At 46.8% G+C, this 12,849-nt stretch overlaps 1 protein-coding gene across 2 annotated transcripts in view; it reads left to right on the top strand.

The window, feature by feature from the left end:
- The window catches only part of LOC141051505 (ecto-ADP-ribosyltransferase 5-like), a 28,829-nt gene extending 18,639 nt beyond the window's left edge, over nt 1–10,190 (top strand). For both annotated transcript variants that reach the window (XM_073548438.1, XM_073548437.1), the window contains 3 exons: nt 3,980–4,685; nt 7,654–7,686; nt 8,851–10,190. In XM_073548438.1, coding sequence (XP_073404539.1) covers nt 3,980–4,685; nt 7,654–7,686; nt 8,851–8,948 — 837 coding nt within the window. In that variant the 3' untranslated portion in view covers nt 8,949–10,190. The remainder of the gene's footprint in view (nt 1–3,979; nt 4,686–7,653; nt 7,687–8,850) is intronic.
- The last annotated feature ends 2,659 nt before the right edge of the window (nt 10,191–12,849 follow it).

Below are 12,849 nucleotides of genomic sequence, written 5' to 3'. Positions count from 1 at the left end.
GAGGGGAGAGGCCGGGGAATAGCGGGGGGACAGGTGGATTAGTCAAGCAGCAGAGTTTAGGATAGATTGGAGGGGTGCGAGAGTGTTAGAGGGGAGGCCACAGAGCAGGAGGTTGCAGTAGTCAAGGTGGGAGATGATGAGGGCATGGACTAGGGTTTTTGCAGATTCTTAGTTGAGGAATGTACGGATCCATGAAATTTTTTTGAGTTGAAGTCGACAGGAAGTGGAAAGGGCTTGGATATATATATGTTGTATAAATAATGTGTGACAGCCAGTGTGTAAGGAAAAGAGATTCATACAGATATAAATGATAGAGAAAGGAGAGTATCTGCGTCAGAGAGAAAAAAAGGAGAGTCATTGCGGCTGAGAGGAAGGAGAGTCACTGCGGCCGAAGACAAGGAAAGTCCCTGTGGCCAAGAGGAAGAAGAGTCACTGCGGCCGAGAGAAAAGCGAGTCACTGCTGATGAGAGGCAGGAGAATCACTGCGGCCAAGATGAAGGAGAGTCACTGCGGCCGAGAGGATGGAGAGTCATTGTGGTCGAGAGGAAGGTGAGTCACTGCGACCAAGAGGAAGAAGAGTCCCTGCGGCCAAGAGGAAGGAGAGTCGCTACAGCCAAAAAGAAGGAAAGTCCCTGTGGCCCAGAGGAAGGGGAGTCACTGTGGCTGAGAGAAAACAGAGTCACTGTGGATGAGAGGCAGGAGAGTCACAGCAGCCAAGATGAAGGAGAGTCACTGCGGTCGAGAGGATGGAGAGTCATTGTGGTTGTGAGAAAGGAGAGTCACTGCAGTAGAGAAAGGCAAGTCAATGCAGCCGAGAGGAAGGAGAATCACTGCAGCCAAGAAGAAGGAGAATCACTGTGGCCGAGAGAAAAGAGAGTCACTGCGGACAAGAGGAAGGAGAGTCACTGCGGCTGAGAGGAAGGAGAGTTACTGCAGCCAAGAGGAAGGAGAGTCACTGCAGCCAAGAGGAAGGAGAGTCACTGCGGCCAAGAGAAAAGAGAGTCACTGCGGCCAAGAGAAAAGAGAGTCACTGCTGCCGAGAGAAAGGAGAGTCACTGCTGACGAGAGGAAGGAGTGTCACTGTGGCAAGAGGAAGGAGACTCAGTGTGGCTGAGAGAAAAGATAGTCACTGGGGACAAGAGGAAGGAGAGTCACTGCGCCAAAGAGGAAGGGGACTTAGTGCGGGCGAGAGAAAAGAGAGTCACTGCGGCCGAGAGGATGGAGAGTCACTGTGGCCCATAGAAAGGAGAGTCATTGCAGCCGAGAGGAAGGAAAGACACTGCGGCCGAGAGAAAGGAAAGTCACTGCGGCTGAGAGGAAGGAGAGTCACTGTGGCCAAGAGGAAGGAGAGTCACTGCGGCCAAGAGGAAGGAGAGTCACTGCGGCCAAGAGAAAAGAGAGTCACTGCGGCCGAGCGGATGGAGAGTCACTGCGGCCGATAGAAAGGAGAGTCACTGCGGCCGAGGGGAAGGAAAGTCACTGCGGCAAGAGGAAGGAAACTCAGTGCGGCAGAGAGAAAAGAAAGTCACTGGGGACAAGAGGAAGGAGAGTCACTGCGGCCAAGAGAAAGGAGAGTCACTGCTGATGAGAGGAAGGAGAGTCACTGCAGCCAAGAGGAAGGAGACTCAGTGCGGCCGAGAGAAAAGAGAGTCACTGCGGCCGAGAGGAAGAAGAGTCACCGTGGCTGAGAGGAAGAAGAGTCACTGTGGCCGAGAGGATGGAGAGTCATTGCGGCCGAGAGGAAGGAAAGTCACTGCGGCCGAGAGAAAGGAAAGTCACTGCGGCTGAGAGGAAGGAGAGTCACTGCGGCCAAGAGGAAGGAGAGTCACTGCGGCCGAGAGGAAGGAGAGTCACTGCGGCCGAGAGAAAGAAGAATCACTGCTGATGAGAGGAAGGAGAGTCACTGCGGCAAGAGGAAGGAGACTCAGTGCGGCAGAGAGAAAAGAGAATCACTGGGGACAAGAGGAAGGAGAGTCACTGCGGTCGAGAGAAAGGAGAGTCACTGCTGATGAGAGGAAGGAGAGTCACTGCAGCCAAGAGGAAGGAGACTCAGTGCGGCCGAGAGAAGAGAGTCACTGCGGCCGAGAGGATGAAGAGTCACTGTGGCCGAGAGGAAGAAGAATCACTGTGGCCGAGAGGATGGAGAGTCACTGCGCCCGAGAGAAAGGAGAGTCACTGCGGCCGAGAGGAAGGGAAGTCACTGTGGCCGAGAGAAAGGAAAGTCACTGCGGCTGAGAGGAAGGAGAGTCACTGCGGCCAAGAGGAAGGAGAGTCACTGCGGCCAAGAGGAAGGAGAGTCACTGCGGCCAAGAGGAAGGAGAGTCACTGCGGCCAAGAGAAAGGAGAGTCACTGAGGCCGAGAGGAAGGAGAAGCACTGCGGCCAAGAGGAAGGTAAATCACTATGGCTGATAGAAAGAAAATCCATTGTGGTCGAAAGAAATGAGAGTCATTGCATCCAAGAGAAAAGAGAGTCACTGCTGCCGAGAAAAAAAAGAGTCATTGCAGCCGAGAGAAAGGAGAGTCACTTATCCAGAGAGAAAGGAGAGTCACTTATCCCGAGAGGAAGGAGAGTCACTTATTCCGAGAGTAAGGAGAGTCACTGTCGCTGAGAGGACAGCTTAGCGCAGATTTAGCTAAATGTGACAGTACAGTCTATATGACAGTAATGCAGATTCCTTTTTATATACATAATGTTTGCAGACATCTTGGTGCACACTATGACTTCTGCAGTACTTGACTCTTTATGTTGGAGGCACTTTGGTTTTCATTATGTCGTTTGGCCGTGGCACACATTGCCCACAATAGTTTCATTTTTTTATTCATAGGACATAATCGATAAATCCCCTTTTTCTTTTATTATTTTGGCTTCTCCCATTATCTCAGGTGCGGAGACACGGTGGGTTGGCGGGCATCCCGGTCCGCTAGCCGAAACCGCATGGACCAGGGATCATCCTGCCTAACGTCCGCTCTCCTGTTAACATAACATAACACTACTCATACAACACAAGGTGAGGGTAAAAACAGTGTGACAATGCTTTATTGCACCACAAAACAGGCTGATAACTCATAGAACAGTCCCAGCAAAATTCCCCAAGATGGTGCACATTACAGAGTCTCACCCTTCCGCTGAGTCGTCGGAATAATAGTAGATGTTACGTCAGAACTCCAAGAGTCGGCTACCCCACCTGTGGTACACACACAGAGAGGAGGTAACAACAAGCATATTAAGATGACAGTCCATTGAGTCCATATCAGGTCCAAAGCCAGTTGATACGAGAGTCATCACCTGGCTTATCCGAACATCTCCATGGAGCCAGGCGACCAGCGGCTCATAATCCTGGCTTTCTCCAAACGTATCCATGGTTCAGAGATGGTCAAAGGAGCAGATCTGTATCCTTCCAACCAGAGCCGGAAACCCCTAGGTTGTTTCCTATAGAATGATAGATCCATGTCTCTCGTGATGGTGCTGTGATGGATTAGCTGCAGTCCTGTCTCTCGTCCGTTGGGTGTTTTGCAGAATGTCAGGCTGTGTTGCTCTCTCAGTCTCTCTGTGTCTGAGTCTCTTTATACAGAGGCATGTAACCTATTTTTAGATCTAACCAGTGTCCTTCAGTCCACTCTCACAGATAAGGAGAAGAATGGTGAAGACCAAGTTGCCTTGTTTGATTATGTAATCTATTTGCACAGATTTTCTTCCTCTGTTTTAAAAATCAACAAACTATCTGGGCTAGACAATTTATAATTAGCATATCAGAAGACCTCACTATTCCTCAAGGATAAGAGCATACTATGTTATATCAAATATCAGCTCACAAGTCAATATTCCAGGCTTACACAAACAAAAGTCTGTTTTCTTGACCAACCAGAAATCAACACTTAAATCCAAAAGCCAACATACAGATAAAGAGTCAATTCTTCTTGGTTTGCTAATCCTAGTCGTTTGTGTAACTAAGACATAATCTGGTTTCTTCACATCAGGTCTTCTGCTTTCGAGTGCAGCTGGACATGTACGAGGATTCATTTGATGATCAGTACATTGGATGTGTTGACAAAATGGAGTCAATTGCCCCTGAATTACTGAAGAAGGAGCGGGAGCAGACACCGGATCTGGACAAGGCCTGGAACATTTCATCTGCAGTATGGAAAGAAAGGAAATCTACAATAGGAGATCTCCCTGCTGCCTTTACAGATGAGCACGGGATAGCGGTCTTATTATATACCTACATGGATATACCCCTGTACAAAGAACTGAATCGCGCTGTCCGGGAATATGGAAGAGATCCCGAGTCCTTCATCTTTCATTCCTGGCATTTCTATCTCACCAGAGCTCTGAGTTTGCTTCGAGGCCGATGTGATGGACATCCGAGGTCTACATATAGAGGGACCAGTAGGGTTCAGTTCGAGCCACCATCAAACCCTGAGGCCACAATCAGACTGAGCCAGTTTTCTTCCACCTCTTCTGACATTTCGCAGGCGGAGCAATTTGGCAACACATCGTTCTTCAATATTTCAACTTGCTTTGGAGCAAACATAGAGAAGTTGTCACACTACCCGTCCCAGAAAGAGGTGCTCATACCGGTGGACGAAGTATTTAATATCACCAAGTTCATTAAAGATGGGAATAAACTCATCCTGCAGACCACCAACAGGAGGTGCAGCTTCTACAACTGTGCTTACCTGGGAGGTAAGAAAACAACACATATGCAATAGAATACCAAATGGGATATTGAGGGGTCTACAAAAGAGCAGCAAAATAATGCACTATAGCTATTACTGTCAGATTCTGGCATTTATGAAAACTGACTAAGTTTAAAAATCTGTGCAGAGATGCACGATGCAATTTGCACTGTCTGCAGCCACCACTATAGGAAGTTCCCTGTATACAGAGATAAATGATAAGATCCTATCTGCAGTCACCACTAGGGGGATATCCCTGTATACAGAGATACATGATAAGATTCTATCTGCAGTCACCACTAGGGGGAGCTCCCTGTATACAGAGATACATGATAAGATCCTGTCTGTAGCCACCACTAGGGGGAGCTCCCTGTATACAGAGATACATGATAAGATCCTGTCTGCAGCCACCACTAGGGGATCTCCCTGTATACAGAGATACATGATAAGATCCTGTCTGCAGCCACCACTAGGGGGAGCTCCCTGTATACAGAGATACATGATAAGATCCTGTTTGCAGTCACCACTAGGGGGAGCTCCCTGTATACAGAGATACATGATAAGATCCTGTCTACAGCCACCACTAGGGGGAGCTCCCTGTACATAGAGATACATGATAAGATCCTGTCTGCAGCCACCACTAGGGGGGGCTCCCTGTATACAGAGATACATGATAAGTTCCTGTCTGCAGCTACCACTAGGGGGAGCTCCCTGTATACAGAGATACATGATAAGATCCTGTCTGCAGCCACCACTAGGGGGAGCTCCCTGTATACAGAGATACATGATAAGATCCTGTCTGCAGCCACCACTAGGGGGAGCTCCCTGTATACAGAGATACATGATAAGATCCTGTCTGCAGCCACCACTAGGGGGAGCTCCCTGTATACAGAGATACATGATAAGATCCTGTCTGCAGCCACCACTAAGGGGAGCTCCCTGTGCGCAGAGATACATGATAAGATCCTGTCTGCAGCCACCACTAGGGAGAGCTCCCTGTACGCAGAGATACATGATAAGATCCTGCCTGCAGCCACCACTAGGGGGAGCTCCCTGTATACAGAGATACATGATAAGATCCTGCCTGCAGCCACCACCAGGGGTATCTCCCTGTATGCAGAGATACATGATAAGATCCTGTCTGCAGCCACCACTAGGGGGAGCTCCCTGTATACAGAGATACATGATACGATCCTGTCTGCAGCCACCACTAGGGGGAGCTCCCTGAATACAGAGATACATGATACGATCCTGTCTGCAGCCACCACTAGGGGGAGCTCCCTGTATACAGAGATACATGATAAGATTCTGTCTCCAGCCACCACTAGGGGGAGCTCCCTGTATACAGAGATACATGATAAGATCCTGTCTCCAGCCACCACTAGGGGGAGCTCCCTGTATACAGAGATACATGATAAGATCCTGTCTGCAGCCACCACTAGGGGGAGCTCCCTGTATACAGAGATACATGATAAGATTTGGTCTGCAGCCACCACTAGAAGGAGCACCATGTATACAGAGATACATGATGAGATCCTGTCTGCAGCTACCACTAGAGGGAGCTCCCTGTATACAGAGATACATGATAAGATTTGGTCTGCAGCCACCACTAGAAGGAGCTCCCTGTATACAGAGATACATGATAAGATCCTGTCTGCAGCCACCACTAGGGGGAGCTCCCTGTATACAGAGATACATGATAAGATTCTGTCTGCAGACACCACTAGGGGGAGCTCCCTGTATTCAGAGATACATGATAAGATCCTGTCTGCTGCCACCACTAGGGGTAGCTGCCTGTATACAGAGATACATGATAAGATCCTGTCTGCAGCCACAGCTAGGGGGAGCTCCCTGTATACAGAGATACATTATAAGATTCTGTCTGCAGCCACTACTAGGGGGAGCTCCCTGTATGCAGAGATACATGATAAGATCCTGTCTGCAGCCACCACTAGGGGGATCTCCCTGTATACAGAGATACATGATAAGATCCTGTCTGCAGCCACCACTAGGGGGAGCTCCCTGTATACAGAGATACATGATAAGATCCTGTCTGCAGCCACCACTAGGGGGAGCTCCCTGGATACAGATATACATGATAAGATCCTGTCTGTAGTCACCACTAGGGGGAGCTCCCTGTATACAGAGATACATGATAAGATTCTGTCTGCAGTCACCACTAGAGGGAGCTCCCTGTATACAAAGATGCATGATAAGATCCTGTCTGCAGTCACCACTAGGGGGAGCTCCCTGTATATAGAGATACATGATAAGATCCTGCCTGCAGCCACCACTAGGGGGAGCTCCCTGTATATAGAGATACATGATAAGATCCTGTCTACAGCCACCACTAGGGGGAGCTCCCTGTATACAGAGATACATGATAAGATCCTCTCTGCAGCCACCACTAGGGGGAGCTCCCTGCATATAGAGATACATGATAAGATCCTGTCTGCAGTCACCACTAGGGGGAGCTCCCTGTATATAGAGATACATGATAAGATCCTGTCTACAGCCACCACTAGGGGGAGCTCCCTGTATACAGAGATACATGATAAGATCCTCTCTGCAGCCACCACTAGGGGGAGCTCACTGTATACAGAGGTACATGATAAGATCCTGTCTGCCGCCACAACTAGGGGGAGCTCCCTGTATACAGAGATACATGATAAGATTCTGTCTGCAGCTACCACTAGGGGGAGCTCCCTGTATACAAAGATACATAAGATCCTGTCTGCAGCCACCAATAGGGGGAGCTCCCTGTATACAGAGATACATGATAAGATTCTGTCTGCAGCCACCACTAGGGGGAGCTCCCTGTATAGAGAGATACATGCAAGTGTCGGCGGCCGTATAACAGTCAGTGGCTGTGCAGCGTGTGTGACGTTCTATATTACTTGTATTACGTTTCCGGCTGCTGTAATATTGTATTTATGTTTTGTAATTAATTACTTTTCTTTCTTTTGTGTTTGCAGACAGTAAACGGTCGCAATGTGTCTATAACTCCGGTAAGGGGCCTCTGTTTCTTATTAAGTTATTTTCTGGGATTTTGGGTTGTGTAAACCACTTTCCTCCTCTTCTTCTGATGAGGTCCCCTAGGTCATGTGACTCTGTGTTGTCAGGTCCCTTTTGTCGTCGGTAGGTCACCGTGATGTGAAATCACTGGCCGGCGATCAGCTAGAGGATTACGCCAGGCAATGTAATGTCACGTGACCGCGTCATCCCATGACTGTAGGCAGCGGTGACTTTCATTAATAGTGACTGAACATGGCGCAGTCATGTGACCATATCCCATCAGCCTTTATAGTGTCCGGTGAATCCAAAGACTGGACCTTTTCTTTTATTCTGGGGTAATTGGGGGCAATTCTCGGGATATTGCTTAACCCCTTAAGAGCTGAGCAATTTTTAGTTTTTGTATTCTTTTTTTTCACCTTCTTCCATGCGCCAACATTTTCTCGTAGCTGTAGGAGGTTTTTGTTTTGCTTTTTGCAGTAGACTTTTTTCTATACTGATTTGGGATACAGACGACTTTCCGATCCTTTTTTATTTTTATTTTTTTTACCCATTTACCAAACACTGCTATTCTGCCGTTTTCTTTTTCTTCTGTTTTGACAATTACACATGCGGCGATACCAAATATGCAAATTTCGGGGTAAATTTGTGTGTTAGAAATGGCCTCCCTCCTGGTCTCGCCTACTAAATGTGGCTGCCCCCACTGCGCCATCCTAGAGATCATTCTTGTGTGATCGGGGAGAGCTCCGACCTCAGGTGACGACTGTACGATGCAGCTGACGCCCAATCTGTATGGAGCCAGATCTGAACCCGCTCCATATCATGATGGTGAAACTCGTAGGAAGGTGGTGAAAGGTTTTGGCCCAACCACAATCAATTTATAGGTCATGCTCCTGCCCCTCCAGACATATTCTTCACCCCTCACTTTTTTTTGTAACTAATATAATATAAAAAATGTTCTGCAAGTTTGGTATGGCCCAAAAAAAATGGATAGGATTTAAACAAAAATATGCTCATTAAGGTGTTAAACAGGTGTAAAATCTCAATTTACCCATAACATAGACTATCCCCCATTTCACAGATGTCAGTAAAGCGACAATCCATCCAAGAATGATATTTTGATATTTTTTTAATTCTATTTTTCCTACTTTGCCTTCCAGCTCCACCCACTGTAAGGTTCATTGAAAGAGCAATTGTGCCCCTGCTGGTTACTATGAGTATTGCAATCATTACAGTTACAAGGTTTCTGATTGGCTGAAGCCTCGTTATTGATTCTTCAATCATCAAGAGGAAAATGAGAGCTCCTAAGTGAAGGTCATCTGTGGTCACCTTGAGAAGATGGACTTCTATGTGGGCTCATTCACTCGTCATTGTCACTTTGAATTTTTCCTGCATTTTCCAAAATTTGTTATTTTTTCAAAAACTAAAACATCATCTCCAAGTAAATGTTCAACATCAAAGTTTCACAGATTTTTTTTTTAAAAATAAATAATGTCTGATGTCTCTCGGTCCTGAAAGTTTCAATTTTGATGACTTGATGGTGATCCTGACGTATTCTTGCTACACGATTTTTCCAGGTTGTGAAATGTTTCCTGGTCTTTGAATGTCTTCTGCTCCGGTTTCTGTTTTGAATGTCTCCTGTTCTTGGATCTCTCCTACACGTGAATGTCTCCTGTTCATGGATCTCTCCTACACCTGAATGTCTCCCGTTCTTGGATCTCTCCTACACGTGAATGTCTCCCATTCTTGGATCTCTCCTACACCTGAATGTCTCCCGTTCTTGGATCTCTCCTACACCTGACTGTCTCCTATTCTTGGATCTCTCCTACACCTGAATGTCTCCCGTTCTTGGATCTCTCCTACACCTGAATGTCTCCCGTTCTTGGATCTCTCCTACACCTGACTGTCTCCCGTTCTTGGATCTCTCCTACACCTGAATGTCTCCCATTCTTGGATCTCTCCTACACCTGAATGTCTCCCTTTTTTGGATCTCTCCTACACCTGAATGTCTCCCGTTCTTGGATCTCTCCTACACCTGAATGTCTCCCTTTCTTGGATCGCTCCTACACCTGAATGTCTCCTGTTGTTGGATCTCTCCTACACCTGAATGTCTCCCGTTCTTGGATCTCTCCTTCACCAGAATGTCTCCCGTTCTTGGATCTCTCCTTCACCTGAATTTCTCCTGTTCTTGGATCTCTCCTTCACCTGAATGTCTCCCTTCTTGGATCTCTCCTACACCTGAATGTCTCCTGTTCTTGGATCTCTCCTACACCTGAATGTCTCCTGTTCTTGGATCTCTCCTACACCTGAATGTCTCCCTTTTCTGACAGTCTCAAGCTTCCGAATGTCTTGCTCTCTTGAATGTATGAATGTCACTCAATAATGTCTAATGTAGAAATGAGCAGATCGTTTAAAAGTCAAATTCACAAATTTCACCGAATTAATAAAAATAAATTGTTGATTTATGGTGAATAGATTTGCCATGAATTCAAATACTTAATAGCCTCTAATTGCTCAAAAATAATTTTAGAATGTTCTGATATCTCCATCGAGCGCTGAATGTGTTATGAGTTCTGTATCGAAAACATAGCCTTATTAATGGTAAGTGACCTCAATCTATCTAGTTAAAGGAAAAAAGATGGTGGTAACCAGTGGGAAACAGCTGCCTTTTTAATTACACACTGAAGTATCACACTTGGTTGGACACTTTCATTGTATAACTGGTCCAAAAATATACACAGGTAGTACAAATGGAAATAACTGTAGGGAATTTAAAAAATGATCCTTGTTTTGGCAGTATCAAGAGCTTTATTCTTTGCTAATTGAACAAATTATAGCTTTTTCTCAAGCTGTCCAAGAATTATCGCTTCATTAAGGAATGCAGATTTGGTGTACTGTTTTGAACGTGAAGAAGTAATAGGGTTTTAACATGTGGTGAAAAAATGTCCTTTTTTTTAGATTTGCAACAGGTTTGCTATTTACAAAGTGAGTGAGCAAATTACAAAGGTGTTTTATCAAGCCGTCCAAAAATTATCCATTTTTTAGCAAACAGGAATAGGCTAGCCAGTTTCAAAGTGAAGAAGCAAAAATGAGCCCTATTTTGTGATCTGTTTGGGCAGTACAGTCTATCACTATAAAACGTAGACAGAAGATATGTGGCTGGCATAACTATGAGGTGGCGGAGGCAGCGGCACAAGCTGTACACTAAAGAATTAGGATAGGGCAGGTAAGGGAATGTGTTGCAAAGCTGGGTCACTAACTGCAGTCCTGCCAGCAGCAGTAGAGTCTGGCACTAAATAACCACAGAGGGTAGCCAAGAAATGTGTATCTGGTGGAGCTCTGCAGTGGCAGAGGAAGCAGCACAAGCATAACAATGAGAATTAAGACGGGAAAGGCAAGGAGATTTCTGCCCAGCCCACTGAAATACCATCTCAGATGGGGGGGATTGACCTGAAGCAAAGACCTGCCCGGAGATGGGAGGTAGGTACGCACCGGAAGACGATGCAATGGAAGTGGAAGTCCTGCCCAAGGGGGGAAGCATCGAGAGCTCAGGCGGAATGGTCAGAGGTGGCTTTGCCAGGAGTCAAAAATTATACAGCTGACGTGTCACAAGGATGGCACCTGGAGAGATGGGGCTGCAGGAAGAAAGGCATGATGAATGATGAATAGGTGCCATTTTACAGCTGTGTTACAAGGATGAAACAGAGTGTGAGTGCCAGTGTGAAGATGTCATCTAGCACAGTAAAAAGAGACTATAAACTGATAAATATTATTATTATTTATTTATATAGCACCATTGGTTCCATGCTGCTGTACATGAGAAGGGGTTACATAGAAATTACAGATATCACTTACAGTAAACAAACTAACAATGACAGACTGATACAGAGGGGAGAGAGGACCCTGCCCTTGTGGGCTTACAGGCTACAGGATGGTGGGGAAGGAGACAGTAGGTTTGTCGGGTTGCAGCAGCTCCCGTGATGGCGTGGTGATAGCTCCAGTAGTGGTGAGGAGGTAGCGGGGTCATTGCAGGCTGTAAGCTTTCTTGAAGCGGTGGGTTTTTAGGTTCCATCTGAAGGATCCGAGTGTGGTTGATAGTCGGACTTGTTGGGGCAAAGAATTCCAGAGGATGGGGGCTATTCGGGAGAAGTCTTGGAGGCGGTTGGGTGAGGAGAGAATAAGTTTGGAGGAAAGAAGGAGGTCTTGAGAGGACCGGAGATTACGTGAGGGAAGGTATCGGGAGATTAGTTCAGAGATGTATGGAGGAGACACGTTGTGGGTGGCTTTGTAGGGCAGTATTAGTAATTTGAATTGGATATGCTGAGGTAAAGGGAGCCAGTGAAGAGATTTGCAGAGGGGAGAAGCGGAGGAGTAGCGATGAGAGAGATGAATTAGTCAGGCGGCAGAGTTAAGGATGGACTGGAGAGGTGCAAGGGTGTTAGCAGACAGGTCACAGAAAAGGATGTTGCAATAGTCGAGGCGGGAGATGATGAGGGCATGCACAAGCATTTTAGTAGAATGAGGGTTGAGGAAGGGACGGATTCTGGAAATATTTTTGAGCTGGAAGCGACAGGAGGTAGAGAGAGCTTGGATGTGCGGTTCGAGTCAAGGGTTACTCTGAGGCAGCGGAACTCTGGTACGGAGGAAAGCGTAAGGTCATCAATTGTTATAGATAGGTCGGGTAAGGAACATCTGTGAGATGGAGGAAAGATGATGAGTTCAGATTTGTCCACATTGAGTTTAAGGAAGCGAGAGGAGAAGAAGGAGGATATGGCTGATAGACACTCTGGGATTCTGGACAGCAGAGAGGTAGATCTGAGTGTCATCAGAATAAAGGTGGTGCTGGAATCCATGGGACTTTATGAGTTGCCCCAGGCCAAGGGTATAGATTGAGAAGAGTAGGGGTCCTAGAACAGAGCCTTGGGGGACTCCAACAGAGAGCGGGTGGGATGAGGAGGTAGTGTGGGAGCAGGAGACACTGAATGTGCGGTTAGAAAGGTATGAGGAGATCCAGGATAGGGCGAGGTCCTTGATGCCAAAGAGGAGAGGATCTGTAGTAGGAGGCAGTGGTCAACTGTGTCGAAAGCAGAGGACAGGTCTAGAAGGATGGGTATAGAGTATTGTCCGTTAGTTTTGGCTGTAAGTAGGTCATTGGTAAT

Source organism: Dendrobates tinctorius, unplaced genomic scaffold, assembly GCF_039654945.1.
Source record: "Dendrobates tinctorius isolate UK_male_01 unplaced genomic scaffold, ASM3965494v1 ptg000157l, whole genome shotgun sequence".
NCBI classification, from domain to species: domain Eukaryota; kingdom Metazoa; phylum Chordata; class Amphibia; order Anura; family Dendrobatidae; genus Dendrobates; species Dendrobates tinctorius.
This window is presented reverse-complemented; position numbering and strand designations above follow the sequence as displayed.